The following is a 23,444-nucleotide window of genomic DNA, read 5'->3' as shown; positions in this document are numbered from 1 at the left end:
TGAGGCCATGTCGGGCAGCAGAAGCAGCAGCAGCACGTTTGTTCGGCTCGAAGATGCGGCCAAATATTACAAGTGGAGGCATAATCATGGCGTTCCAGGAGAGCCGCGTGAAATCGAGAGAATCGAGAAAAAGAGAGAGCGCTCGCGGGCGAGCGAGCAAGCGGCAACTCTGTTGGGCACAGCGTGGATGGGGCCGATCGATTTTTCGTGTTGCTTTTGTTAGATTGATGGCCTGCGGCAGGAGAGGCAAGCGACTAGAGCCGCAGCATTCTGCGGAAGGAGCAACATGGCCAGCGAAGCGCTTGCTCTTCCTGGGACCGGAGCGGAGGAGACTGTGCAATGTGCGCAAGAAATCTCGCGCTTACCTGGAGCTGTGTATTGCATCTATATGTGGGTGTAGCTGCGAAATGAATAGAAGGCCCAGTGCGTTCGAGTGATCCAGCTCGGCGGATCAGGATGGACCATGCGAGGCGCTCACTGTAACCAAAAGCTACTTCCTCCAGTTTACAAACACTGCGCAATAAGCTCCAAGTACAACAGACTCTAGTTTCGACCTCCGACTCTGCAGCACAACTTGTTGCGGCCATGACAAGATTGCCGAGGAAGAGCTGAGCTTGGCCGCATCACCCTTGGTGTGTGCAGGCCAAAGACAGGATGCTGTCCAATGCAGAGAGTTGAGATGAGGGCGAGCGGCAACTCCTAGGTTCAGCCAACGTGTTCAAGCTACAGTATCGAGCACGCAAACTGCCCCGTACCGTACGAACATTCGACCATGCGCATCTGGCCTTGGCCGATGAAACGAGCCACTTTCGTGTCAGCGGTGCAGTCACCTCTCGTAATGAGCTTTGAGCTCTGAATCCAAAGCGATAGGTATCGCCCCTGCGGAGGGCAAGAAGTGTATGTGCCTCTCTCACACTGGGGACGCGCAGTGATTGGTCCAACATGAAGACGGAGGAAATAAGCTCATACGCATGTTGATGCTGTATGCTCAAAGTGTCTTCAATCAAGCTCTCGTTTGTGTAGTAGCGCCCACTGCTCGATAAAGCCCTGACTTGGTATTGTCTGAGATGCCGTTTGTCAACTCTACTCAAGATGCTCCTCGTCGCTCTATTCTGATCCGGACGCTGAAGGAGCCGCAATTTGTCGGTGGGGGGCGCAGCCCGCTCTCTGCGCAGCGTTCTATTCCACGATCTGCACGCTGTTCAACAGAACGAGGTTTGCTGTTGTGACTGAGCGGAGGCGCATTGCTTGGTTGGTCTTGGGTTACCCACCTGCGCAGCAATGCTCGAGCAAGGCTATTGGCGGAGTCTAGGCGGACGCACAAGACTCAGCACGATTTATTTGGCATGGATATAAGGAATGGTGTCTTGCTTTCCCCCTCTTTCCAAGCATCTCCTTCGTCAGTCATCTGTCTTTGTCTTCATCGCTACCTCCACGGCCTCTCCAACCTCCAGTAGTGATCATCCTCGAAAGCCTCACAGCTGCAAGCAATACTGATCTCTTGCTTCCTCGAACTCAACATGGCTGAGATCAGCCGATTCTCCGACAGCGACGGTGACGGTGACTGCATCGTTGACGGCTTTGAGGCCATGAGCCTCGAGTCGGACTTCGAAACCAGTTCGGACCGCAGCGTGCCCTCTTCGCAGGAGGCACTTGCGGACGACTCTCTCTGGCGCACCACGATCTGCAAGCACTTCATCCAGTACTACAACCTCGAGTATCGACGAGAGTTCCCCGAGCGATGCGTCCAGGGCGCGACCAACCCTTGGCACGGCATGCACAGCGACGCCGACCTTGTGGACGAGCTCTTCCACCGCATCACCTGCTACATCGACACCCGGCTCCAAGCTCGCTATGACCACACGCACCGGGACCACCCCGACCGCTTCCGCATCACCAAGGAGATCCTCGTCAACTGGATGGACATCCTCGTCCAGCGCACGCTCCTCGAATGCAAGGCCGCCGGGCATGCAGCTGGTTGCATCATCAGCAGCGACCCCTGGTCGGGCGATTCGAGCCTGTACAAGCGCCTCGACGACTGGATCGAGCTCAAGGCGGTCGAACATGCACTGTACGACTGCTCGGTCCCCTGGCGCTGTCACAACTCGCCCGTGGCCGACGACGGACATCAGACGGTCGACGACAACTACGAGACGGCCGCTTCCGATCACTCGTCTGACTCGGACGACTCGGACGACTCCGACGACATCTTCTTCTGAACATGTGCCGTGACTGCTCGTCGCTGGCTCGAGGTATCATCTAGTCTTCCTGTCTCGCTCTGTGTAACCAAAGTGTTTGCACGTACACCTTTTTTGTACACCATAGCAATTTCAATAGTTTCCTTACATCGTGATTGTCGCCGTCACAGAGCAACGGAGTGATTCTGCTTCTTCTCGATGGTCACTTCAAGTGCGGCGCCAGACCATGACACGCTCGACGTCCGGTCGCGTATCCTTGCCCTTTGGCTTGAGTTCGGCGAGCTCGGTCCAGGCAGCACTTGCATCTGGATTCTTGTGCGAGCCGAGCAGCTCGCGCACCAGCTGGGGCGAGATGGAGAATGGAGGTCCGCCCGGTCGATCGCCATGGATCGGAAAAACGAGCGCGATCAGGATGCCGTCCTTTGCCAGCAGCCGCGTGTAGGTCTCGGCCCACTTGGAGCGCAGCGAAGGAGGGATGGCACACAGAAAGGTGTAATCGTAGGCAAGAGTGGCTTGTCCCGGCTGAGCGAGTGCGGTGACGATGCTTTTTTGAGTTCCCAGGGTAAAGAAGTCGGCTTCGGCGAAGTTGACTTTAGCGTCGAGGTCAGCATGGAGGTTTTGGTCGTCGAGCCACTGTTTGCGAGAAAGCGTCGTTGATCGTTGTCAGTCAGTTGTACGTGTCGCTGCAAAGAGGATAAATGCTCACCTTGTTGGCTGCAGCTACAGCATTAGAGCTGATATCAACACCGTAGCTGGTCAGGCCGCGTTCGGCGAATACCTTGGCGTCGTAGCCTCTTCCGCATCCTGGCACGACAGCGATGCCATTTCCCTTTGGAATCACCTGCGAGACGGGGACGAGATTGCCTTTGAGGTCAGGCACCTTGGTGTCCGCATCGTGCGCACCGGCCAGAAGCTCCACCAGCGCGGGTTGAGGACGATCAGCGTCCCACGGCGTCGTGCTGTCGATCCACGCCTGGTCCCACGCCTTCGGATCGTTGGGCACTTCGGAAGCCGCAAAGAGCTTACGCAGGTTCTGGATCTGATCGTCCTTCGAGAGTGTGGATGACATGGTGGGAAACAAATTCTCAAATATGTGTAGCTTGTCGTCTTCGTTATTGAGTTAGGAGCCGGTGGAAGTATGAAGGAGAGCGAGCACAGACGTCATCAACTCTGTCTGGACCCTTGAATGTCTTGTCAGTGCCCAGTGCGCCGGAATGTAGCTTTTCCGGGATACAATTTCCGAAATAGAGACGCAAATCGAGGACGCGAAATTAGGGCATGGTCTTTCGCGCGACACAGAGGCAGTCTCTGACAGCTTGCCTCATTTGGCCACTACCATGCTCATACTCGTACGAAGAGCAAGTGTTCATACTTACTCGCAATCAAGTTGACAATGAGACTGTGATTAACACCGGGAAACCCAATTAATGACAAACGAAGCGGAAGTGGGGGAAGCCGTGGGGGAGAAAAGTGAACCGCATCAAGCGATGAGCGGAAGGATATACATGGACGATACGATCCAAAAGGGGGACGGCTTTTTGTGTGCCGTGGCTTTTACTGGATACCAGCGCGAGCGGCGAGCTCCTTGCGGTCCTCCTCGTCAGCATCGTAGCCGTTGGTCTCGGGAACGAGCAAGAAGGTGACGATGGCGCCGAGGATCGAGACACCGAAGAAGATCCAGAACACACCGGTGGTGCCGATGTGCGTGTGGTTGGCAAGGTACGAGAAGAAGAGCGACGACAAGATGGCACCGCACTTGCCGCAGGCAGCACAGAATCCGTGGGCTGTAGCACGAACTCGGGTCGGGAAAGCCTCGGCGGGGACGATGAAGGTCGTGGCGTTGGCACCCCAGTTGAAGAAGAGCTGCAGGAAGACGAAAACAACGAAGAAGGGACCAGTCTGGTGCTTGAGTTCGTTGAAGCGGCCGGCCAGGATACCGAGGAAGAGGGCGTTCATGATGAAACCCATGAGCTGGATGGGCTTGCGGCCAACAATGTCGACGGTGAACATGGTGAAGAAGTAACCGGGCAGGAAACCAGCGCAGGTGATGATGAGGTTACCAGTGGCCGTCTTCATGAGCTTGCCCCAGGTGGAGCCCTTGGTGAAGCCGATGGCCGAGAGAATCGAAGACTGGTTCAGGTTGATACCGTAGAAGGTGATGTCGACGAGGAACCAGGCAGCAGCGCATCCAATCAGCTTCTTGGCGTTCTTCCACTCGGAGAAGTAGGTGATGAACTCGTTCTTGGGCTTGCCGATCGACTTGAAAGACATGCCGACGGCGGTGGCCTCGATGGGGGTGACATCGCCGCCAAGCGCCTTCTCCTTGGTGAGCTCATCCTCGTCCGAGGGGGAGCGGTTGAGGTTCTGGTGTCCCTTTGCGATCAGCTCAGGGTCATCCTGCAGCTTACGCGCCTGGGTGAAACGAGTCGACTCAACAAGCGTCAGACGGAAGTAGAGGACGATGAAGGCAGGGATCAGGGTGAGACCCTGGAGGATACGCCAGGCGCCCGAGAGCTTGTGGAGGTGGCCGGCGTCGACGTAGTGGCGGTAGCCAGCAATGACGATGACGGCAAGGATGGCACCAGTGAGGTTACCCCAGCCCTGGTTCGAGAAGATCCACGAGAGGAGGAAACCACGGTTCTTGAGGTGGGATCGGTCCGAAACGATGGTAGCCGACATGGGGTAGTCACCACCGATACCAATGCCCATGACGAAACGGAAGACAGCGAGCCAGATGGTGATACCGTGGCCGCCGATCGAGTCGGGAGCCGAGATCTGGAGGATGACAGCAACAATGACGATAATCAACTCCTTACCGTAGACAGCCGAACGACCGAACATGTCGCCGCAGAAACCGAAGAGGAGCTGGCCAACAATGTTACCGATGTTGGCGGCAGCCTTGAGCACACCACCCTCAAGACCCCAGTCGATGTTCTTGGTGTTCTTGGGGTAGTAAGCGACGAGGATGATCGAGTAGATGATGTTGATGATGAAGAGATCCCAGGCGTCCATGAGGAAACCGACACCAGCGATGGTGAGCAGCTTGGCCTCGGCCCAGGAGACGGCGAAGCGCGACTTCTTCTCGTCCTTCTCAACGAGAGCCAGGCCGGTGTCGCCGGCCCACGCATCCAAATCTTTACCGAAAACCATGATGAAGAAGGAGTGATGGAGGAAGGTGATGGACGGAAAGTCTTGAGGTGATGGATGAGGAGAGGATCGAGAGAAGAGATCTGAAGGTCCGACTTCATATAGTTTTGGGAGAGCAGGGTGGCTGAGGGAGCTCTACAGCTTTGTTTCGCCTATCTTGGCCGCAGAGAGATCAGACAGACACAGATCCCGGAAATGAAACGTCGCAAGAGCACTCGGGCAGACTGCCACCAGACTTTCTTCTTCCGCTTCTCGTGGGCTAGTCGATGAATCTGCATCGTGGCACCGAGTGGGACAAGCCTCTGCTCCCACAATGTACGGTTCAAGGCTGTCGAGCTTGGTGCAGGTGCAGGGATGGGCCGATGAACCAACCAACGGCGTGCGAATCAAAGTCTCGAAGAACACGTTTCAAGCGATAGGCCGAAGCGTCAAAGCTGGGTGGTGCCAGAGAAATTTTTGATGGACTCTGTACCTGTCTTTGGTAAAAACCTACAGCAGGCGGCAACCAAAGCGGATGCGGGAGCACCAAATTTCTTTTTTTTTTCTATACGAAATCTAGACTCCGTCAGGAAGTCTCGCATTCACAGACTAGGCAAAAAAAAGGTACTGACGCCCCTTCACAACATTTGGCTGTAGACATTTCAAACTACAGGACTTCTGGGTCGGCCACGGTTTGCTAGGGTGCACCGGCGTTATTGTGGCCGACTGCCTGTCTCTGGCCCGTGTCACTCTGAGTAGAATTGTAAAATCATCTCGGAAGCACGCGGTCGTGTGCCTGCAGCTTGGATCCCCCCTCAAACCGTCTTGGGGCTTTGGCTCGCACTTTCTCCGCATGCACTCACGAATCACAGACCAGCTTTGACGACATAAGCCACCAGAACCTTACTTTGGCACCAAAGACACGATGAATCGGTCATCTGAGCTACAGCCATGGTCGCTTCGAGTCTGTGACGAAGCAGTGTGCTGCCGACGGGACCAAAGGCCACTCGGTTACCAAATCGGCGGCATTCCAGTGGCCGCGGTATCGTACAAAGCTTGGCGGGGCGGACACAAAACGGCGGCGGCATCAAGCAACCGCGGAAGCAAACGGCGAAGAGGGTGGTGGTCGCTGGAAGAACGTGTACAGCTCTGCTCGGCAATGGGGAGGCTGGCCAAAAAGTGGCAACAGGTGGCTGCGGCTGCTGCGGCCAGAGGGTTGCGCTTTGCATGGTGTTGGCCAATGCAGACCAGTGTCCGCACACGTTCTTGGCAATCGGCGCGGAGATCAGTATCGAATGGCCAAGGTACCTTGGTCGTGCGACGCGGTGGGGAGAGTCTGAAGTCTGGGTGCGTGGTTGAGAGTTCTTTGGTTGCGAAGCCCGACAGGTTTGGACAGCCAGAATGTTTCATGCACTGTGTCCACGTTCTTGGCTTCTATCTGCACTCCGCAACAACACGTTTGTCCTTGCTGCGTTCTGATTGGCTAGAGCACAAAATGCCAAACTGCCAAAATGGCGCGTGGCAGCCCGTGTCGGTCGCTTAGCGCAGCGGGGGAGGCTCCAAATTTGGCTGCAAAATTGGCTCACTTTTTTCCTTCCTTCTTTTGTTGCTTCCCCTTATGGAGCTGCCGAGTGAGATCAACGTCCTCCACGCCTAGAGCCTACTCGTGACAGCTCGACGTCGAGCTCTAATCTTCACTCAGGAACGAATCGCGACCGGTGTCTGCTGGATGGCCATCCTTGCTCAGAGGCAATGTTGAGAAGCAATCGCGCTCGGAGGTCGACATGCGTATTGGTGCGAGCTGAGCAGCGACACCACTACATTACGTGCTATTACTTGGACGGACTGCTTCTCAGCTGCAGATAACGAGGCTTGGCGCTGCTGCCTTGCAGAAGCGAGCTTTGCCGCTTTTCGTCTCAACGCATCGGCCAAGATGAGTTGTCGAAGCGAGAGTGATTCTGCACCTGGCCCAATTATCCGTTCCGAAGTTTCCGTTTCATCTCCCAAAAACCACCGTGGTGCAGACGACGGGTTTGTCGGGCGCCTGAGGTGTCCAGTCTCCGTGAGAGGGGATGGTGAATTTGAATTTGCACAGAGTTTAGCGTGGTCCTGAGCCTTTGTCCATCTCTCTTCCCGCCTGCACCACCCAGACACTGTATCTTGGAACACGAACTTCGCGCTGAATTCTCGACGTCGCTGGCGCTGGATGATAATAACACCATCGTGTAAGTAGGTAGAGGGACTTGTACGCCAGTGGTCACAGTTCAGCCAGAGTCGGTGATCGCGGTGGCGCTGTTGCTGCCCCCCTACCAACGTTGTACGCAAAGCAAGCTCGGCGATTCGCACTGAGGTTCGATCTCGCTACTATTCTTGTGGAGCGTCGGAGTTGACCGAGGTTTGTCGCTGCGTAAGTTGCCGTATGGAACGTGCCTTATTGCCAAGACCAGCGAGGACAGGAAATAAGATGAGCCTGGGGCTGCTTCTCGTGCCGACTCTCGGAGCTGGGCTTTCGACTTGACGAGACATGCCGGACAACTCTGTGCAAAACGTCGAACCAAGAAAAGGAGTCTGTTTGCAGTCGAGCCGATGGATGGAGTGCCCGCCGGACAGGCGGACATACCTTGAAACTTATCTTTTCTTACCTCTGAACCTACGTTTGAGCGGGACTGTACCTGCATGGACCTTCTCAATTGACGACTCGACCTCTGCCCGCTTCACTTTGGCAGTTCCGCGCATGTCCTTTTGTCAGTGCTACTGTACTGTATGTCAACCTTGTCGCACGTGAACTCCCGAGATTTGAGCTTCAGCTGATTCTATCCACACCGCAAGTTCGAAGTTCCAAGCTGAAGCGCCTCAAGTCCGGAGGCCGAGATGGTGTGGAACACGTTCAGTATTATGCTTGCAAAGCCAAGTTCGAACGCCATTGACGTGACTATGACGGCGACGCTGGCGACGCGATGGGAATTCCGACTACTAGTTCCCGGACTGAGCAGCTTGGAGCACGCCATTATGCCACACGCCTCACCACCCTCGTACCCGTCACAATGGTCGATGCGCTTGGTTGGAAGCGCTACGGCCAACACGAATCCCACTAGATGCGGGGCAGGTCGGCGTCCTGACGATAGCTACGCTCGCAACCATGCTTCCGAAAGTGGCTTAACTTGTTGCCGAGCCAGAACAGAGTTGGGCGTTCCAAACCCAGCTGGGCATACCGCTTACGCGAACACCCGAACACGTCAAAAAGATAGCGTCCCGGCGACCCACTTTGACCACGTTCGCCTGTGCTCACGTAAATACTGTATGAGGCAGCTCATTTGTTGTTCGAGTCTCGGCGGTCTGGAGCCATTGCAGGCTAGGCCTCGGACTGTCACAGTCGAGACACTAGACACCCAAGAAGGTGGTAACCCCGCTTGCCGTCGTCTTTAAGCGAGTGGATAACGGCACGCACTAGTGTCGCCAACTCCAGACTCTCAGCCTTCTGTGGCGAGTGGCGAATGACGATAAGCACTTCCGTCGAACCAGGCTTACCCCACAGGTGTACTGTATAATCGGGACAAACAGCGATCTCGTGCGACAGATTGGGTCCGTAGCTTGTGATGCTTCGAGCTGCTCTAGCGAGAAACACGGCTCCAGTCACTCTCACAGCTGCAAAGAGGTCACGGGCTGCGCTTCGAGACAATCAGTTCGGGCCATGCACTAACCTTGACACGCGTGATGACTTTCAAATATCCGTCCATGGTTCTCTGACTTTGACTTGAAGCTGCGTCTGAGCTTGTCAATCTTTGTTCCGTTGAGATGGCAGCACTCACAACAACATCAACACGTCCGTCGGCCATCACCACAACAACAGCAATCTTTCGTGTCTCGGTTGAAATGCAGCCTCCTTCGTGTCACCCAAATTCATGGTGTGTGTTTTGATGCGGTGTATTGCATGATCACTGGGCATTCAACAAAGGTCTCTTTGAGAACCATAGGGCAGAACAATTGTCGAAACACATCGTAGAGTCGAATCGGTGCGGTGATTTCAGGGCGTAGCTTCGTCGGCCACCTCGGCCGCATCCGCAGCGTCTACAGCGACGTCGTCCTCCAACACAGCTTCGAGCACGCGTCCTGCAGCATGGGCTGCGCCCTTGGCACCCTCTCTAGCAGGCTTGTACAGGATGTCGAGCATGCGCTGGATCGTGGCGAGGTCTAGGTTGCCGTCGTCGTCGAACTGCGCGTCGAGTTCTCCCTCGGTTCCGAGCTTCTTGCGGAGCTCTTCGAGCGAATCGGTGGATTCTTGTCCCGGTACAAGAGCGGGTGCTCCGGGTACGGCGCCCTCCGGAGCAAGCTTGTTGAACTTTGTCCGTGCATCTCCTGCCACGGGTGCGCCTACTGCGTTGCTGGATCGGTCGTGGGCCCCGTATTTAGCCTTTGTCCATGTTGAGAGCGGGGAGAGAGTCGCCTGTCCACGGTAGTAGAAGCGTGCGACTTGGTAGCCTACGAGCAGCACCGTCGTTGCTAGAAGGACGAACAGAAGCGATTGAAGCTTGGACGAGTCCCCTCCACCGGCTGCGCGTGGCTTGCCCTTTTTGCTGGATGGAGGACGCGAGACACCTCCGGTGGATTCCAACGCGCGTTTGTTGCGCTGTCGTGCTGATGATGAGGGCATGGTTGTGGTCACAGCGCCATGCAAGATGTAGTGAAAGAGGAAGAAGGGAGTCTCACGTCGATGTTCGCGGTTGTGCGTGGGGTGGAAGAACGATCCTCCACGTCATAGTCGCACGATGCTTGTCATCGCGCAGTGCCTCCGAATTCCGAGTTTTGGTCCCTCCACAGAAAGGGCGTTTTGACCAACTCTTGACTTCCGTAAGACAGGGTCCAGCACTTCTCTCACTTGCCCACTTCTTTCCGCCACATCTCATAGCCGCGCTGGAATATCCCATACGCTCGCTCAGCATCATGTCTGACCTCCAACGTTCTTTTGTCAAGAGCAAGCTCAGCAAGCTCCCGCCCGTGCCATCGTTTTCAGAAGCGGAAGAAGATGGAATCGAAGAGCAAGCCGAACCATCGTCGATAGCGATACCGCGGCTCCTCAAACGCAAGCAGCAACAGGAAGATTTTTCACCACGCACGGCAGAAGGATGCTTCGAGCAGGCCCTGGAGGTGGATGTGCCGCTCGATAGTGACAGTGCTCTGTTTCGTGTCTACTACACTCCTCCACAGCCCAAGCAGGCGACGCAGCGACAAGCTCCGTTTCCACGGACAGAGGCCGGGTCTGCTTCTCTACAGAAGCTCGCTGTAGACGTCAACTCTCCTTCGCTTCCGACGCTCCAACCGGGTGTTGGGCTTCCAAATGATGATGCGGATGAGGACGACGAAGAGCAAACCACCACAACTTCGCAGGCGGCACCGCCGAATCCGGGGACACTGTTCGTGTTTCACCACGGTGCAGGATTCAGTGCACTCTCTTACGCCCTGGCAGCAGCGGAAATCACGAAGCTCAGCGGAGGCGAAGTGGGCGTGCTCGCATATGACTGTCGTGGCCACGGACGAACACGTTTGCAAGGCGTCAAGACGGATCCGCTCGACATGTCGATCGACGTACTCTCGGCTGATCTGATTGCCCTGCTTTCGACCATGTTTCCTCGATCGGAAGAGATGCCATCGCTGGTCCTGGTGGGTCATTCTATGGGTGGATCTGTGGTTGTTTCTGCAGCACATGCCCTTTCAGCGAAAGGCTTCAACCGCATCTCAGGCGTTGCAGTGCTAGATGTGGTCGAGGGCACAGCGATGGACGCGCTCAGCGTGATGCGAAGCGTCGTTCTCAGCCACCCGTCTGGATTTACTTCAGTGGAAGATGCGATCCGATGGCATGTCGACAGCAAGACTATTGCCAATCTCGACAGCGCGCGCATCAGTGTCCCTCCTCTCATCGAGCCTAACCCCGCCTTCACAGCACCTGCTCCTGCTCGACACCCTAACGCCACAGCAGATCACGACGAACCGCAGGAAATCCTCGACGACCCATCCGACCACACTCGTCCCGACACCCAGCAGCATCCCTATCGATGGAGAGCCGAGCTGCTCGCCACCGAGCCGTTCTGGACCACCTGGTTCCAGGGTCTCTCGTCGCGCTTCTTGACCGTCAAGACCGCGCGTCTGCTGCTGCTCGCGGGCACAGACCGTCTCGACCGCGAACTCATGATCGGACAAATGCAGGGCAAGTATCAACTCGAAGTCATCGCAGATGTAGGCCATTCCCTGCACGAGGATGCCCCAGAGCGTACGGCTCGCATCTTGTTCGACTTTTGGAGGAGGAACGAACGCATCCACCTGCCGCTCAAGAACATCAAGAAGGTTGGCGAGCCCTAGTCTCAGAGAAGCTACGGAGCCATTCCAGGCTCATGTACAAAAAAGCGAGCGAGTGACACTGGCCGCGATTGAGCGCCTGTTTCGAGGGACGACCCGCGAAGAAGTCAGACCAACGGGAGCGGAATTGCAAGATGTAAGATTGCTAAGCGAGCGTGGGTATCTATTGGTGTTCTGTTCGAGCAAAAGGATCGTTGGATGTCGCTGCGAGGCTACAGCTTGGGACTTTTCAGCGTCGCAGGACGGGACAGCGAGTCGCGCCCAACAGATGTGGTGGCCGTGTTGAAGCTGGAACGAGAGCGAGAGTCAGCTCCATCGGATAGCGCTGCCAGCCTTGACACGTTGGGTTTCGACCCAACATTGGACGGCCTCTGATCCCGACTGTCCTGCTCCTCCTCCTCGTCATCGTTGATATCATCTTCATCAGCCTCATCGAATCTCTCCCGCGGATCGTCGTAGCCGATAGCCACGGCTGCAAACGCATGGCGAATGCGTCGCAACGTTAAAGCATACGCCTCGTCTTTCAGCTGTTCCGGCTCCGAATTTGCCTTTGTCATTTTATCCCAGTTGTGACCCTGACCTCGTGCTTCCCAGTGGACGATGGATCCTTTGAACGCGGAGCTGCGGTCGAGCTTGTCGGCGAGCTTGCGGCCTTCGCGTGCGAGCGCGTCTTGCTCTGCGGTGATAATGGTGATCGAGGACGGGAACGTCTCGGGGTCTGCGAAGAAGGGCGAGATGAACGGCTGCTTGCGGTCCTTGACCTTTTCGATGGGGACGTAGCAGCGGTAGAGAATTTTGCGCAGCCAGGGTGGGAGCTTGCCTCCTGCCGCGCCCTTGAGCGGTGTGAGTTGGGGTTTTGCGTACGGATCCTCGTCGAGGTTGGTTGAGGGGTAGAACGCAACGACGGCTTGAACCCCGCCGTGGACTTCGGTCCTGGTCGAGCCTATCAACGCCAGGTTGCCGCCGGAGCTAAACCCGACGAGAGCGATGCGATTGGAATCCCATAGCCATTCCTTGAAACCAGTGGCTCCAGCTGCACCGTGGCGCCGCCGCTGCTTGCGATTCTCGCGAGCGAAGTGTTTTGCAAACTGAATGGCCGAATCGACATCCTCAACAGCTGCTGGCCATGGATGCTCAGGCGCGTGCGAGTAGTCGACGTCGATCACAATCGCTGGAAGGGAGCGAGCAGCGTACGCACAGAAGCGCGAATCATCACCATGGGTGTGCAAGCAAAAACCAGAGCCATGGAAATTGAGGATGATGGGCAGTGCGACATCGTCTGCCTGACCGGAGGGCCAATAGATGTCTGCCTTCAGACGACGTCGCTGGGCCTTGCGGGTGATCTTGCCGGGCACAAAGGGCGACGGAATATAGGTGGTGACGTTGGGCTTGGGTGCTGGAGGCTGTTTCGGCGTGATGATCGGGGTGGCTAGCGGTAGGATGGCCCGCAGTGCCTTGATGATGACAACGTCCAGCATGATTTGCTGCCTGGGCCGTCTTGAAGTTGGTCGTGGTCGTGAGGGAGGATCACGACAAGGATCCGGTCCGAGTGATTGACTGACCGACAGGAACTTGCACGTCGTCCTCGAGCCCTCCCGCAGGGTCTGAGGTGCACATGCCAGTCTGAAGCACACAGGTCGAGTGAGCTAAGTTGGCTCGCTTGATTTCGGTTCAGTCAGCCGTCAAGCGAACGGAAAAAAGTGGCTTCGAAGGCTGCAGAGCTGCAGTAGCATTGCATCACTTTGTTTGTCGGCGTGCAGCTGTGTCGAGCCCAACACACACCACTTTCCAAATTCGCCGCATTGGCGCGTGGAGCCGACGGGCCCAACGGTCTAACAGATCCACAGCTTTTTGGTGATGTAAGATCGCTTGGAATGTACAACTTCAATCAAGCCAATTTTCGCTTGCTCTCGATATGGCGTGCTGCATCGACCAAATGATGGATACCGAAAGTGTCCAACTGCGCCTTGCCCATCCTACGATAGCAAGATTAAGCGAAGCACGCAACTGATTGACTTGGAAGCCTATTAGCGACGTAAATGGCCAGGCGGCATTCACACTGCTGCACCCCACTTGGCTGCCATTGGCGTGATTGCTTCATATGTGCCGTCATCTCTTGTAGCAAGCCACTGCATTGTAACTGCTGAAACGATGGCTGACCGCTTCATTCGAGTCTCCGCAAGCTCGAAACCGGCGTCCGGCCTGTTGGCATCCTTGACGCCGTTTCTCGCGCCGGCCAACACCCCCGCCCTGGCACCTGTGTCGTCGGGTTCCGAGCATGGCGCCGCCCAGCTCCTGTCTAGCCCACGTCGTGTGCCTTTATGCCATGCCAAGACGTCGGTGGAAACAAAGCCACGAGGCACACCTCGGCAAATGTACTGTATCTCACATCTTTGCGGCCCTGACTAAGGTAGCATCTTCGACGCGGATCGCGCCATCTGCTTGCGCGCTTCCATTCGCCGTTTCTTGCACGGCTTTTGCTTGCATTCAAGATGTAACGATTGTTATAAAGACTTGGTTTTGTCCTTGGCCGGCCAGGTCGATTCTCCCCGCTTCCGCACACCATCTTACTTTCCCGTCGAACATCGGTCACAGAGGACCTTTCCCACCATGAGCGAGGTGACTTCCACTTCCTCGCCGCCTCCTGGCAAGGCTGCCTCCGTCTCTGAGGCTTACGAAGCTCAAGACAAGGGTCTCATCGTCGTCGACACGGCTTCTCACGGTGAGGTCCGATACACTCGCCAAGAGGAGCGCCGCCTGGTTCGCAAGATTGATTTCGTCGTCGTACCCATCCTTTTGGTTCTGTACCTCCTTTCGTTCCTGGATCGCTCGAACATCGGTAACGCCAAACTCGAAGGCTTGGTAAAGGACATCAACCTCAAAGATTACTCCACTGCTCTTACGCTCTTCTTCGTTGGCTACGTCGTTGGCGAAGTGCCCGCAAATATCGTCCTTAAAAAGACTTCTCCACCGGTATGGCTGCCGACGTTGACGCTCATTTGGGGCATCATCTCTGTCGTGCAAGGTCTTGTTCACAACCAAGCAGGACTGTTCGCCGTCCGCTTCTTCCTCGGACTGAGCGAAAGTGGTCTTTTTCCTGGATCCGTATTCGTGTTCAGCATGTTCTATCCCAGACGAGAGCGACACTACCGAGTGGCGCTGCTGCTTTCCGGTGCTGCCTTCTCGGGTGCGTTTGGCGGTATCCTGGCGTATGGTATTGGCTTCATGCGCGGCGTCGGCGGAAAAGCAGGTTGGTCGTGGATTCTCATCATCGAGGGTTTGCTTACCATCGTTGTCTCGGTGGCAGCGTACAAGATTGTGCCACACTACCCCCAAAAGTCTCGCTCTTTTTCGGATCGCGAGAAGGCCATCATTGCAGCCCGAATGCAGGTAGACCGCGACTCGCTCGACGAAGAAGCTTTCTCGTGGGATGGCGTCAAGCAAGCCTTCACGGACCCGTACGTCTATCTCTACAGCCTGCTCTTCCACGGATTTGCATTCGCTCTCTACACCTTCTCGCTGTTCATGCCGACCATCATCAGCGACCTTGGATACACGGCGGCCAACGCACAGCTGCTTACAGTCCCACCCTACTTCCTCGCCTTTATTTTCACCATGACAATCGCCCACATTTCGTTTGTCGTCAACCGCAGGCTAATCTTTATCATCGGATGCGCGCTGCTCGCTATTCTGGGTTATATTGTCCAGATTGCTTCGCCTACTGTAGCCGGAAGATACGTTGCCATCTTCATCACTACGCCTGGCGTTTATGCCGGCAACGCCCTGTTGCTTTCTCTGCCCTCCGAGAATGTTTCTGGCCAGACCAAACGTGCTACCGCCCTGGCCATGCAGATTGGATTCGGCAACATGGGCAGTATCGTGGGTGTCCAGCTGTACCGCCGCCCGCTTGGCGCACTCAGTAACCCGAGATTCCGCATCAGCCACGGGTTGAGCATCGTCTGGCTCGGCATTGGAATCGGTGCTGCCTCGGCGCTGTGGTTCCTTCTCAGCAGGGAGAACCGTCGCCGAGATGCGCTGCAGGCTAGTGGTGAAAAATTCACCGAGGAGTCTGAGGAGGAGCAGAGACGGCTCGGCGACCGCCGTGTTGACTGGAGATATCATGTATAGTAGTGTAGCCGCACCTTCGGAGATCAAGGACAAGTTCAGACGACTGGAGACCATTGCAAAGCTTGACGTGGGATCGTTTTGGGAAAGAGAAGCGGATACGAAGACCGCCAGGAAATTTTTTCCATACAAGTTAGATTGACACGAACACACAAATATGAGACAAAAGTCACTTGGCTCGTGGCAGTCGTCACGCTGCGAGCCTCGCTTAGGCGGCAACCCAAGATGACCTTGTCTTATGTCTCGGCCTGCGCTCTGTCGACGTAGCAACGCACTGGCCATGATGGTTGCGACACGCGAGGTTCTCACGCCTTGGCCCACGTACGCCGAGGCTACACATCAGACCAAGGTCTCGATGTCAAGTTCAAGGATTCTACAACGAACGACTGGGTACTGCGAATCTGTTCAACCGACGGCAGATTTGCTTGTGGCACGAGCAAACGCGCCTTCTGATTTGCTCCGCGGCGTTGTAGGGGCGGCCCACAATGGATTTTCGTGGCTCGAGTCCAACAGAAAACGAGGCCCAAAAGCAGTTTTCGGATTTTATCTGTCTTTCAGCCGACTGAACGAAAGAAAGAGCAGGAAAAAAAGCAGGGTCCTGCGTGTGACTCTGTCGGCAATTTCACAACATGCCGACGAATACCGTCACGTTGGCTTCGCTTGGCCTCTCCTGGCGTCAAGAGTCATGACAAAATTGGCCTTTTCGGCAGGCGTTCCCCTCGCCACAAAGAGAAGAGAGACAAAAGTCAAAATTAGAGATCGTTATCAGTTGATGCGGCACGCCACCGCCGAACAAGCTACTGAGCCTATTCCGCTTAGCTTTTCCCCCGCATACCGAACTGAAAGACGAGAAAAACAAGCTCTTGTCAACGTGCTAAATGGGAACTAAGCGCACCCTGCAGCCTGAGAGTCAACTTTCGAGCTATCAAAAAACCTTCACCGGTCCGAGCGAGCACAAGGGCAAACTGCGCATCGATTACACTGCAGATCCTGCATGCCGCTTGGCTCCCGCCTGTTGCCACTCTATCTTCTCGCTTGCTTTCTCCGCTTTCCACAAGAGAATGCCGAACGCTTGAGGCCCGTCCCTCGGCAGCCGCCCTCCTAGAGCTTGTCTTGTCCCTCATCACCTTGCTTCGACACCATCACTACTACTACTACTACCACCACCACCTTACCTCCCGCATCGTTCGGAATCCAGCTATTAGAATCTGATCCTCTACCTTCCCCTTCCGTAGAGAAGAACAGCAATAATCCTGAACAGTTCGTCGGCCGTCCCGACCCTGTTCACACAGCGGCTGTGCTCGCACGGACATACCGTCTTCTCCTCCACCTGAGTCTGGACTCAACGTGGCCCAGATCGACCGCACGCTCCACGATGATTGACATGGCCTCCAGCAGTGCCGCACTTGATGCTCGTCCGTCAACGATGCAACGCGTCGTCTCGTCTACATCATCTTCACCTACCAGCGCCGCCTCGTCTCCATCTATGGAAGCATCCGCACTGGCATCCGACCAGCTCTCCGCCATGGACGAAGTGTCGATGCCCGCCACCCCTCCCGACGTCGCTGATCTGGGTCGAGTGCACGTTGTCGATGCCGTCACCGCTTCGGCCGCTGCCTCGGTCCATGCTGCCAACGCTGCTAAGAGGCCCGAACTGTACCTGTCCCTCACACGCGTCAACCGAGCCAAACTCGTGCTCTCGCCTACCGACAAGGTGCGTTTCTCGGAGCACATTGCGGACAGCAAGAAAAAGTTTGCCGACGACACGGCCTACTTGCCCAAAACCTCCAACATGGGTCTCAGCGACGTGGATGCTGCCGCGTTGCTGTCGGTCAACCCATTCAACTTCGCACGACCCAATGCGCTCAGCTGGGAAGACGACGACGTGGATGTCGACCACGGCCGTGCAGCACGTATGTCGGCCAAAGCGGGCAAGACGGTCTTCCTGAACGCCTTCCCCTGCATCTACGTCACGAACCTCACCAACTCGGTTGCATTCTACCAGAAACTCATCGGCTTCTCTCCCGTCGGCAAACCGGCGTCGCACCAAGCCATCATGCGACGAGGGCCCGCTGCGCGCCCACCTCGATCCGCGCAACAGCAGTACTCTGCGATCCCCTCGGCGGCGGAAGAGCAGGGCGTGCGCATCGTGCTGCGCTATCTACCGGCAGAGTGGGGCGAGCTCAAGGGCGATGGAAGCGGACCGCCGCAGTTGCTCATCGTGGTGAGCAACGTCGACGAGCTGTTCAATGAGATCGTCGCCAAGCAGCAGCAGTTCAAGCCCAATGGTAGGGAGTACTTCCCGGAAGTGTTCCTGGGCAAGGGCAAGTTGCTCGGTAAACCCCAGAACAAGCCGTGGGGCACGAGAGAGCTGCACGTGCTCGATCCGGACGCCAACAAGATCATTTTCTACCACGAGCTCCACTGATGAAAGAAAGAAAGAGAGAGAGAGAGAGAGAGCTCTTATATACCCCTTGATTACTGCGCCTTCGCAGTGCTCTGCTGTCCTTTGTACTTCCAACCCCGTCGTCTCTGCTGTTGTTCCTAGGTCGTTTTGTTTTGTTTTTTGTCGTCGCACTTGTACTTGTATGCTTTAAGAAATTCGTCACCCCACTCAATCTCTGATGTTTTTGTCACACGCAAGCTGTGGCCGAAATGTGATGAGAAGAATGCACTGTGTATTGGCGATCTAAGTTATCTACGTGGTGTATTCTAATATTCGGGCGGGGCACCGGCAGCGATGCCGGCGGTCTCGGCGTACTGTCTGGAGCCCATCTCTGTCAGCCTAGAGATGACACGTGCAAAGGCGAAGAGCTCTTCGTCGCCAGTGAAGATGGGCGAGCCGCCGATGTCGTCCATGGTCAGGCCGAGGTCGTCCATCAGGGAGCGCATCTGGTCGGGCGTCGGCTTGGATTTGCCCGCGTCGCCCGAGAAGATCTGCAGGATGGGCACCTCGCTCGACGCGAGCAGTTTCGTCTTGCTCTCGTACGCCGCGTCGATAAACGTGATGAAGCGCCGGGCGAGATCGCGCTGGTTGAGGCCCATCCGGGGTACGCTGTCGACGAAGATGGTGCCAAAGTTGTTGCAGATCTCGATGTAGTCGGCGGCCGAGCGCGGGCGGCCGCACAGCTCGTCGAACGTGAAGCGTGCGACTTTCTGCGTCGACTGCGGCACCTGCAGCGTTCGACCCCAGATCTTGAGTGGGCGGTTTTCGACGACGGGGTCGTGGGGATCCGAGGTGGCTGCTTCAAAGAGCTTGTCGAACTCACGCGTGTTGGCATCGTCCAGCGGGGAGAAGTAGACCTTGGACAGCGCACGCGGGACTTTGCGATAGTCGGTGCCCGAATTGAGGTCGGTAACGCGGAATTGCGACTTGAGCAGGTCGATGCAGGGAAGGAACGACTGGCGCTGAATGCCGTTCTTGTAGAGCTCATCCGGGTGTCGGTTGCTCGTCATGACCATAACGACACCGTAGGCGAGCATGCGTTCGAGCAAGCCACGCAGGATCATGGCGTCGGCAATGTCGGTCACTTGGAACTCATCGAAGCACAGCACCGAGTGGTTGTGCGCCATCTCGCGTGCTACGGCTTCGATGGCATCGCTCTCCTCGCCTGCATTAGCGGCACTACTGCTGCTGGATGACGAAGAAGAAGAGGAAGAGGAGCCAAAGTTGCCAGACGACATCATCATGACGATGCCCGATGGTTTGTGCGTCTTGGACTTGTAGAAGTGGGCGCGTTTGTGTGCCTCGATCATGAACTGGTGGAAGTGGATGCGACGTTTGGCGGTGACATTGGATGGGAGCGTGTCGTAGAACAGGTCCATGAGCATGCTCTTGCCCGTGCCCACATCGCCGTACAGGTATAAGCCCTTGGGAACGTCCTCAGAAATGGGAGGAATCTGTTGCGTTCTTTCCTTGCCGAAGGGTAGCCACGAGAGCAGACCCTTTGAGGCTTGCAAGTGCTCTTCTGGATCTGGCACCTCGGCTTGTTTGTAGGTTCTGAGTTGATCATGCAGCGATTGGAGGACCTTGATGATGGAACGCTGGTGAGCGTCGTCTCTGAGCACGCCGGATTGCACCAGCTCCTCGTATCGTTCGACGGGGGTAGTGGATTTGTTCTTTCCGGATTTGGCGGTAGAAAGGGAGCAGCTAGAGGCTGAGATGTGGCGCTGTTGTGACGAAGGGTTCGCAGCATGGGGTGCGCGTGAATCTTGACGCACAGCAAAGATGGCCGGCGCCGGAGATGAAGCGAACGGCGGACAACGTGCGGCGTGAAGGAAGCGTCGGCCACCAGCCAGACGCGCCGGTTGCGCGAGGCCTGATCGTAACACCGATGAGCCGGCAGAACGGGGTAGCGCACTCATAGCTCGGTGCATATGATGATGTTGGCTTTTGATGGGAGGGAGGATGTCGAGGCGCGCGCGAGAGAGAGAGAGAGAGGAACACAAACACGCACTTTCAAAGCTTGTACCTGACAGTTTGTGCGGAAATGGAGATCCACTGATTCGCCCTGTCCGCCTTGTTCCGCTTCTTCCGAGTCCAGGCCACCATGGAGCAACTACATATTTTACCCCACACTGACTGCTTCTACTTGTAGTCTCTTGTGGGTACCATGGCCAAAGTCCTGCTCATCATTCTTACCGATACGTTTCAAAGCACCAAACATTCAACCGAATGATTGTCTCATTGTGGCAAAGGTGCGAATCCTCTGCGAATAAGTTGAGACCGATGCAGATCTGTCTCCCGATTGTTCGCGGTGTATCGGTGATATGGCACATCGCGTTGTGCCTGAAAATCACGACAAGCCTAGCATTGCCAAATCCATAAGGGGCTCGAGGAACTATCATACAGTACTACAGTAAGCGGAAACGCCGAGAGTCTCAGTCGAGATCTTGCTCAGCGCAATGCGTTCTAAAATTGGGTTTTGCTTCAAGCAAAAATCGACGCTGTGCATCGTCGGACAACCAAATTGCACGTTGTTGGACAGCCCTTTCACGACGCATTGATTGCTGCAGAGCCCTCCATCCATCCGTCCATCCAACCACCTCCTCGTATCTCTCGCTCTTTCATTCCAAACCGGGACCCTTCCTCTCTGACTCACGGTGGACCGGATGTTACCATAGACTTGCATCCAAAGATGAGCTTCTCGCCGTTTCCACCAGGTCCAGCACCGCAAACTTCAGCGGCGGCCGAAACATCGCCAGCACATGGAGCGACGTCCGCGACACCTTCGTATGGTGCCTATCCCGCTTCGCCTCCTGCGCACGCCAACGATGGACCATTCTCCTCGGCCGCTGCATACAGAGGCAGCACCTCGCCTCCCATCTCTCCGCCGCCCGTTTCGCCTCCACCTCGTGGCACTTCTTCACCGTTCGCCGCCCACCCTGCAGGTCTCAACGGTGCCATCGCTGCTGCCGGCTACGAGCGTGCTTCTCCCCTCAAGAGCCCACCACCTGCATCGAGCCTCGTGATTCAGGATCCGGCTATGCCCGCATCGTCGCCACCCGCTTCAACAGAGTCCACTGCTGCACCGAACCGCGCCGCCGCCGCCGCTGCCAGGAACACGGGCGACACCCGCTCAGCCAAGTCGAAACGCGATGGAACCGCGTCCATCTCCAAATCTGCCCGAAGTAGCGCTACCTCCTGGCTATACGGTGGACCCGACTCATTTATCCGCGTGCCCTCGCGCAACGCTTTGGCCTACATCCTCGTGAGCACCGTCGAAGCTGTGATCGTCGTCACGCTGGTCGCGTTCATTTTTGCCAAGATCGTTTCCGAGGTGGACAACATCACGCAGAACCTCAAAACCGTGTCAGTGTATCTGGCCGTATTTGTGTTTGGATGCGTATTCCAGGTGTTGATCGCGTGGGATGCGGTGCGGCTCAAGAACACGATACAGTTGATTGGCGTGTTGATCTTCAACATTGCCTTGACGATCACGGCGGCGATCGAGATCAGGCAGGTGCGGGATGCGTTGGATGCGCAGGACCGGATTGCAGGTGGCTTTCCGTGTCCTGATGATCCGGACCGGCTGTGCCGGGCAAAATCGCTATTTCCGTCGGTGGAGCGGTATCTGATTGCGGTGACGGCCGTATGCTTCGTGATCGAGTTCTTGCTTGCATATCTGACGTTCAAGCTGTGGAAGGAGTTTGGATGGGTCATCTACCAGAAGATCGGTGCCGACCTCAGAGTGCGGAGGATGTTCTTCTGGTACCAGCTCTTTATCGTCTTCCTCAAGTTTACCTTTTTCTTCGGTGTCGGGTTTACCGCGATCTATCTCATCCTCGTCGCGCAGACCACGGACTGGGAGTACGGCGTCACGATTGCCGCTGTGCCCATCTCGATTGTGGCGCTGTTTGTTGCGGGATTCGCGGTGCGCAGGGAGTGGACGAGCCTGATGGTGCTCTCGCTGTTCTTGATGATTGCTGGGCTGGTGTATTTCGTCTATAAAGTGACCCAGGTCTGGGTGCCCGCGACGAGGGACCAGTATACGTACGTGCATACGACGATCACGTTCATCTCTGGGTTTGCCATCGTCTCGTTGGCGCTGACGTTGCTGATCGGGTTCGTGTGCCTGTTCAACTTCCACAAGGGGCTCAAGCCGGCGCACGATGCGATCGGCACGTTTGGCGGCGTGCATCGACAGCGCGCGCGGACGGATCGTGGAGGCACAGCGGACGCGGACGGCGGCGTGTTGGATCTGGACGGCAATGTGGAACCGAAGGAGTACTCGGACGCGCCCTCGCCTCCTCCGAATGGGGCAGGTTTGCATCGAGGCAGTGTTGTACCTGATCCACGCTGGGATAGCGCCGTGGGCTACACGAACCCGGTGTATAGCGGCTATGGAGGGTTGGCAGATCATCGTCCAAGTGGGGGTCAGCCTTTCGCTCAGCCGATCCCGGCGTCGATGTCGGCCAGTACAGGAATGTACGCTCCGCAACCCGTTTCCGCAGCGCTGCAACTAGGCGCTCTTGGCCCAGCGCAGTTTTCACCACCGCCAGTGCAGCAGTATCACCCGCACCACGAGCAACACCAGCAACAGCAAGTGCCGAGTCAGGCCTTCCTAGATGCCCACCAACCTAGGCCCTCCGCTTCCCGCATCTCGTTGGACTAAAGACAACCCCCCCCCCCCCCCCCTCTTTTTCTGTGCGCCGCTTGCACGTCGTGTAACCTGCGCCTTTATACCCGCCTCGTCACCCCGGCGTTCTGTTTGTTGCAACATGGGATTAGTTATGGGATCGTTTGCCGTGTCTCAGCAAGGCGTGTGTGCGCGTGTGCGCGTCTGTGTGTGTCAAGGATGGCTGTGCAGGAGCGGGCTCAAAAGAAGACATGCCACCACGCCGCCCAACTCGGCGTGTCCCGCCCGACTCAACGCCCGCTCAATCGACACAACAGACAGCCCTTGTGTGGATGCGGAAGGAAACGATCGACCGAAGTCGACCAAGAAACTGCATTATGCCGAGGCCAAATATGGGGCAAGAAGTATGGGAGGTTGATGGAATGCTAGCAATGTTGTAAGGATGTGCGAAGTCTTCTAAAGTGATGCTTGTGAAGGAGGGGGAAACGGTAACGCAGAAGAAATGCAATGGGGGTTGCCGAAGGAGGAAAGGGAAGAAAGTCCGTGAAGATGTGGGTGAGGATGC

General features: G+C 56.3%; 10 protein-coding genes across 10 annotated transcripts; 5 read left to right on the top strand and 5 right to left on the bottom strand.

Moving 5' to 3' along the window:
* Positions 1-1,520: 1,520 nt before the first annotated feature.
* EX895_000045 (uncharacterized protein) lies at positions 1,521-2,219 on the top strand (the record flags this gene model as incomplete). The annotated part of the gene is made up of 1 exon (XM_029880646.1): positions 1,521-2,219. The coding sequence occupies one exon, from the start codon at positions 1,521-1,523 to the stop codon at positions 2,217-2,219; it is 699 nt and encodes a 232-aa protein (XP_029742032.1).
* Positions 2,220-2,405: 186 nt separating this feature from the next.
* Positions 2,406-3,267, bottom strand: EX895_000044 (uncharacterized protein; the record flags this gene model as incomplete). The annotated part of the gene is made up of 2 exons (XM_029880645.1): positions 2,406-2,831; positions 2,905-3,267. The coding sequence occupies 2 exons, from the start codon at positions 3,265-3,267 to the stop codon at positions 2,406-2,408; spliced, it is 789 nt and encodes a 262-aa protein (XP_029742031.1).
* Positions 3,268-3,752: 485 nt separating this feature from the next.
* EX895_000043 (uncharacterized protein) lies at positions 3,753-5,348 on the bottom strand (the record flags this gene model as incomplete). Its single annotated transcript, XM_029880644.1, has 1 exon — positions 3,753-5,348. One exon carries the CDS (start codon positions 5,346-5,348, stop codon positions 3,753-3,755), a length of 1,596 nt encoding a protein of 531 aa, XP_029742030.1.
* Positions 5,349-9,348: 4,000 nt separating this feature from the next.
* EX895_000042 (uncharacterized protein) lies at positions 9,349-9,975 on the bottom strand (the record flags this gene model as incomplete). The annotated part of the gene is made up of 1 exon (XM_029880643.1): positions 9,349-9,975. One exon carries the CDS (start codon positions 9,973-9,975, stop codon positions 9,349-9,351), a length of 627 nt encoding a protein of 208 aa, XP_029742029.1.
* Positions 9,976-10,265: 290 nt separating this feature from the next.
* Positions 10,266-11,678, top strand: EX895_000041 (uncharacterized protein; the record flags this gene model as incomplete). The annotated part of the gene is made up of 1 exon (XM_029880642.1): positions 10,266-11,678. The coding sequence occupies one exon, from the start codon at positions 10,266-10,268 to the stop codon at positions 11,676-11,678; it is 1,413 nt and encodes a 470-aa protein (XP_029742028.1).
* Positions 11,679-11,887: 209 nt separating this feature from the next.
* Positions 11,888-13,153, bottom strand: EX895_000040 (uncharacterized protein; the record flags this gene model as incomplete). Its single annotated transcript, XM_029880641.1, has 1 exon — positions 11,888-13,153. The coding sequence occupies one exon, from the start codon at positions 13,151-13,153 to the stop codon at positions 11,888-11,890; it is 1,266 nt and encodes a 421-aa protein (XP_029742027.1).
* A 1,132-nt stretch (positions 13,154-14,285) lies between these two features.
* Positions 14,286-15,803, top strand: EX895_000039 (uncharacterized protein; the record flags this gene model as incomplete). The annotated part of the gene is made up of 1 exon (XM_029880640.1): positions 14,286-15,803. One exon carries the CDS (start codon positions 14,286-14,288, stop codon positions 15,801-15,803), a length of 1,518 nt encoding a protein of 505 aa, XP_029742026.1.
* A 1,372-nt stretch (positions 15,804-17,175) lies between these two features.
* Positions 17,176-18,228, top strand: EX895_000038 (uncharacterized protein; the record flags this gene model as incomplete). Its single annotated transcript, XM_029880639.1, has 1 exon — positions 17,176-18,228. One exon carries the CDS (start codon positions 17,176-17,178, stop codon positions 18,226-18,228), a length of 1,053 nt encoding a protein of 350 aa, XP_029742025.1.
* A 284-nt stretch (positions 18,229-18,512) lies between these two features.
* On the bottom strand, positions 18,513-20,177 carry EX895_000037 (uncharacterized protein; the record flags this gene model as incomplete). Its single annotated transcript, XM_029880638.1, has 1 exon — positions 18,513-20,177. The coding sequence occupies one exon, from the start codon at positions 20,175-20,177 to the stop codon at positions 18,513-18,515; it is 1,665 nt and encodes a 554-aa protein (XP_029742024.1).
* Positions 20,178-20,938: 761 nt separating this feature from the next.
* EX895_000036 (uncharacterized protein) lies at positions 20,939-22,915 on the top strand (the record flags this gene model as incomplete). Its single annotated transcript, XM_029880637.1, has 1 exon — positions 20,939-22,915. The coding sequence occupies one exon, from the start codon at positions 20,939-20,941 to the stop codon at positions 22,913-22,915; it is 1,977 nt and encodes a 658-aa protein (XP_029742023.1).
* Positions 22,916-23,444: the final 529 nt, after the last annotated feature.

The sequence above is a fragment of the Sporisorium graminicola genome, chromosome SGRAM_1 (assembly GCF_005498985.1).
Source record: "Sporisorium graminicola strain CBS 10092 chromosome SGRAM_1, whole genome shotgun sequence".
Taxonomy (NCBI): Eukaryota; Fungi; Basidiomycota; class Ustilaginomycetes; order Ustilaginales; family Ustilaginaceae; genus Sporisorium; species Sporisorium graminicola.
This window is presented reverse-complemented; position numbering and strand designations above follow the sequence as displayed.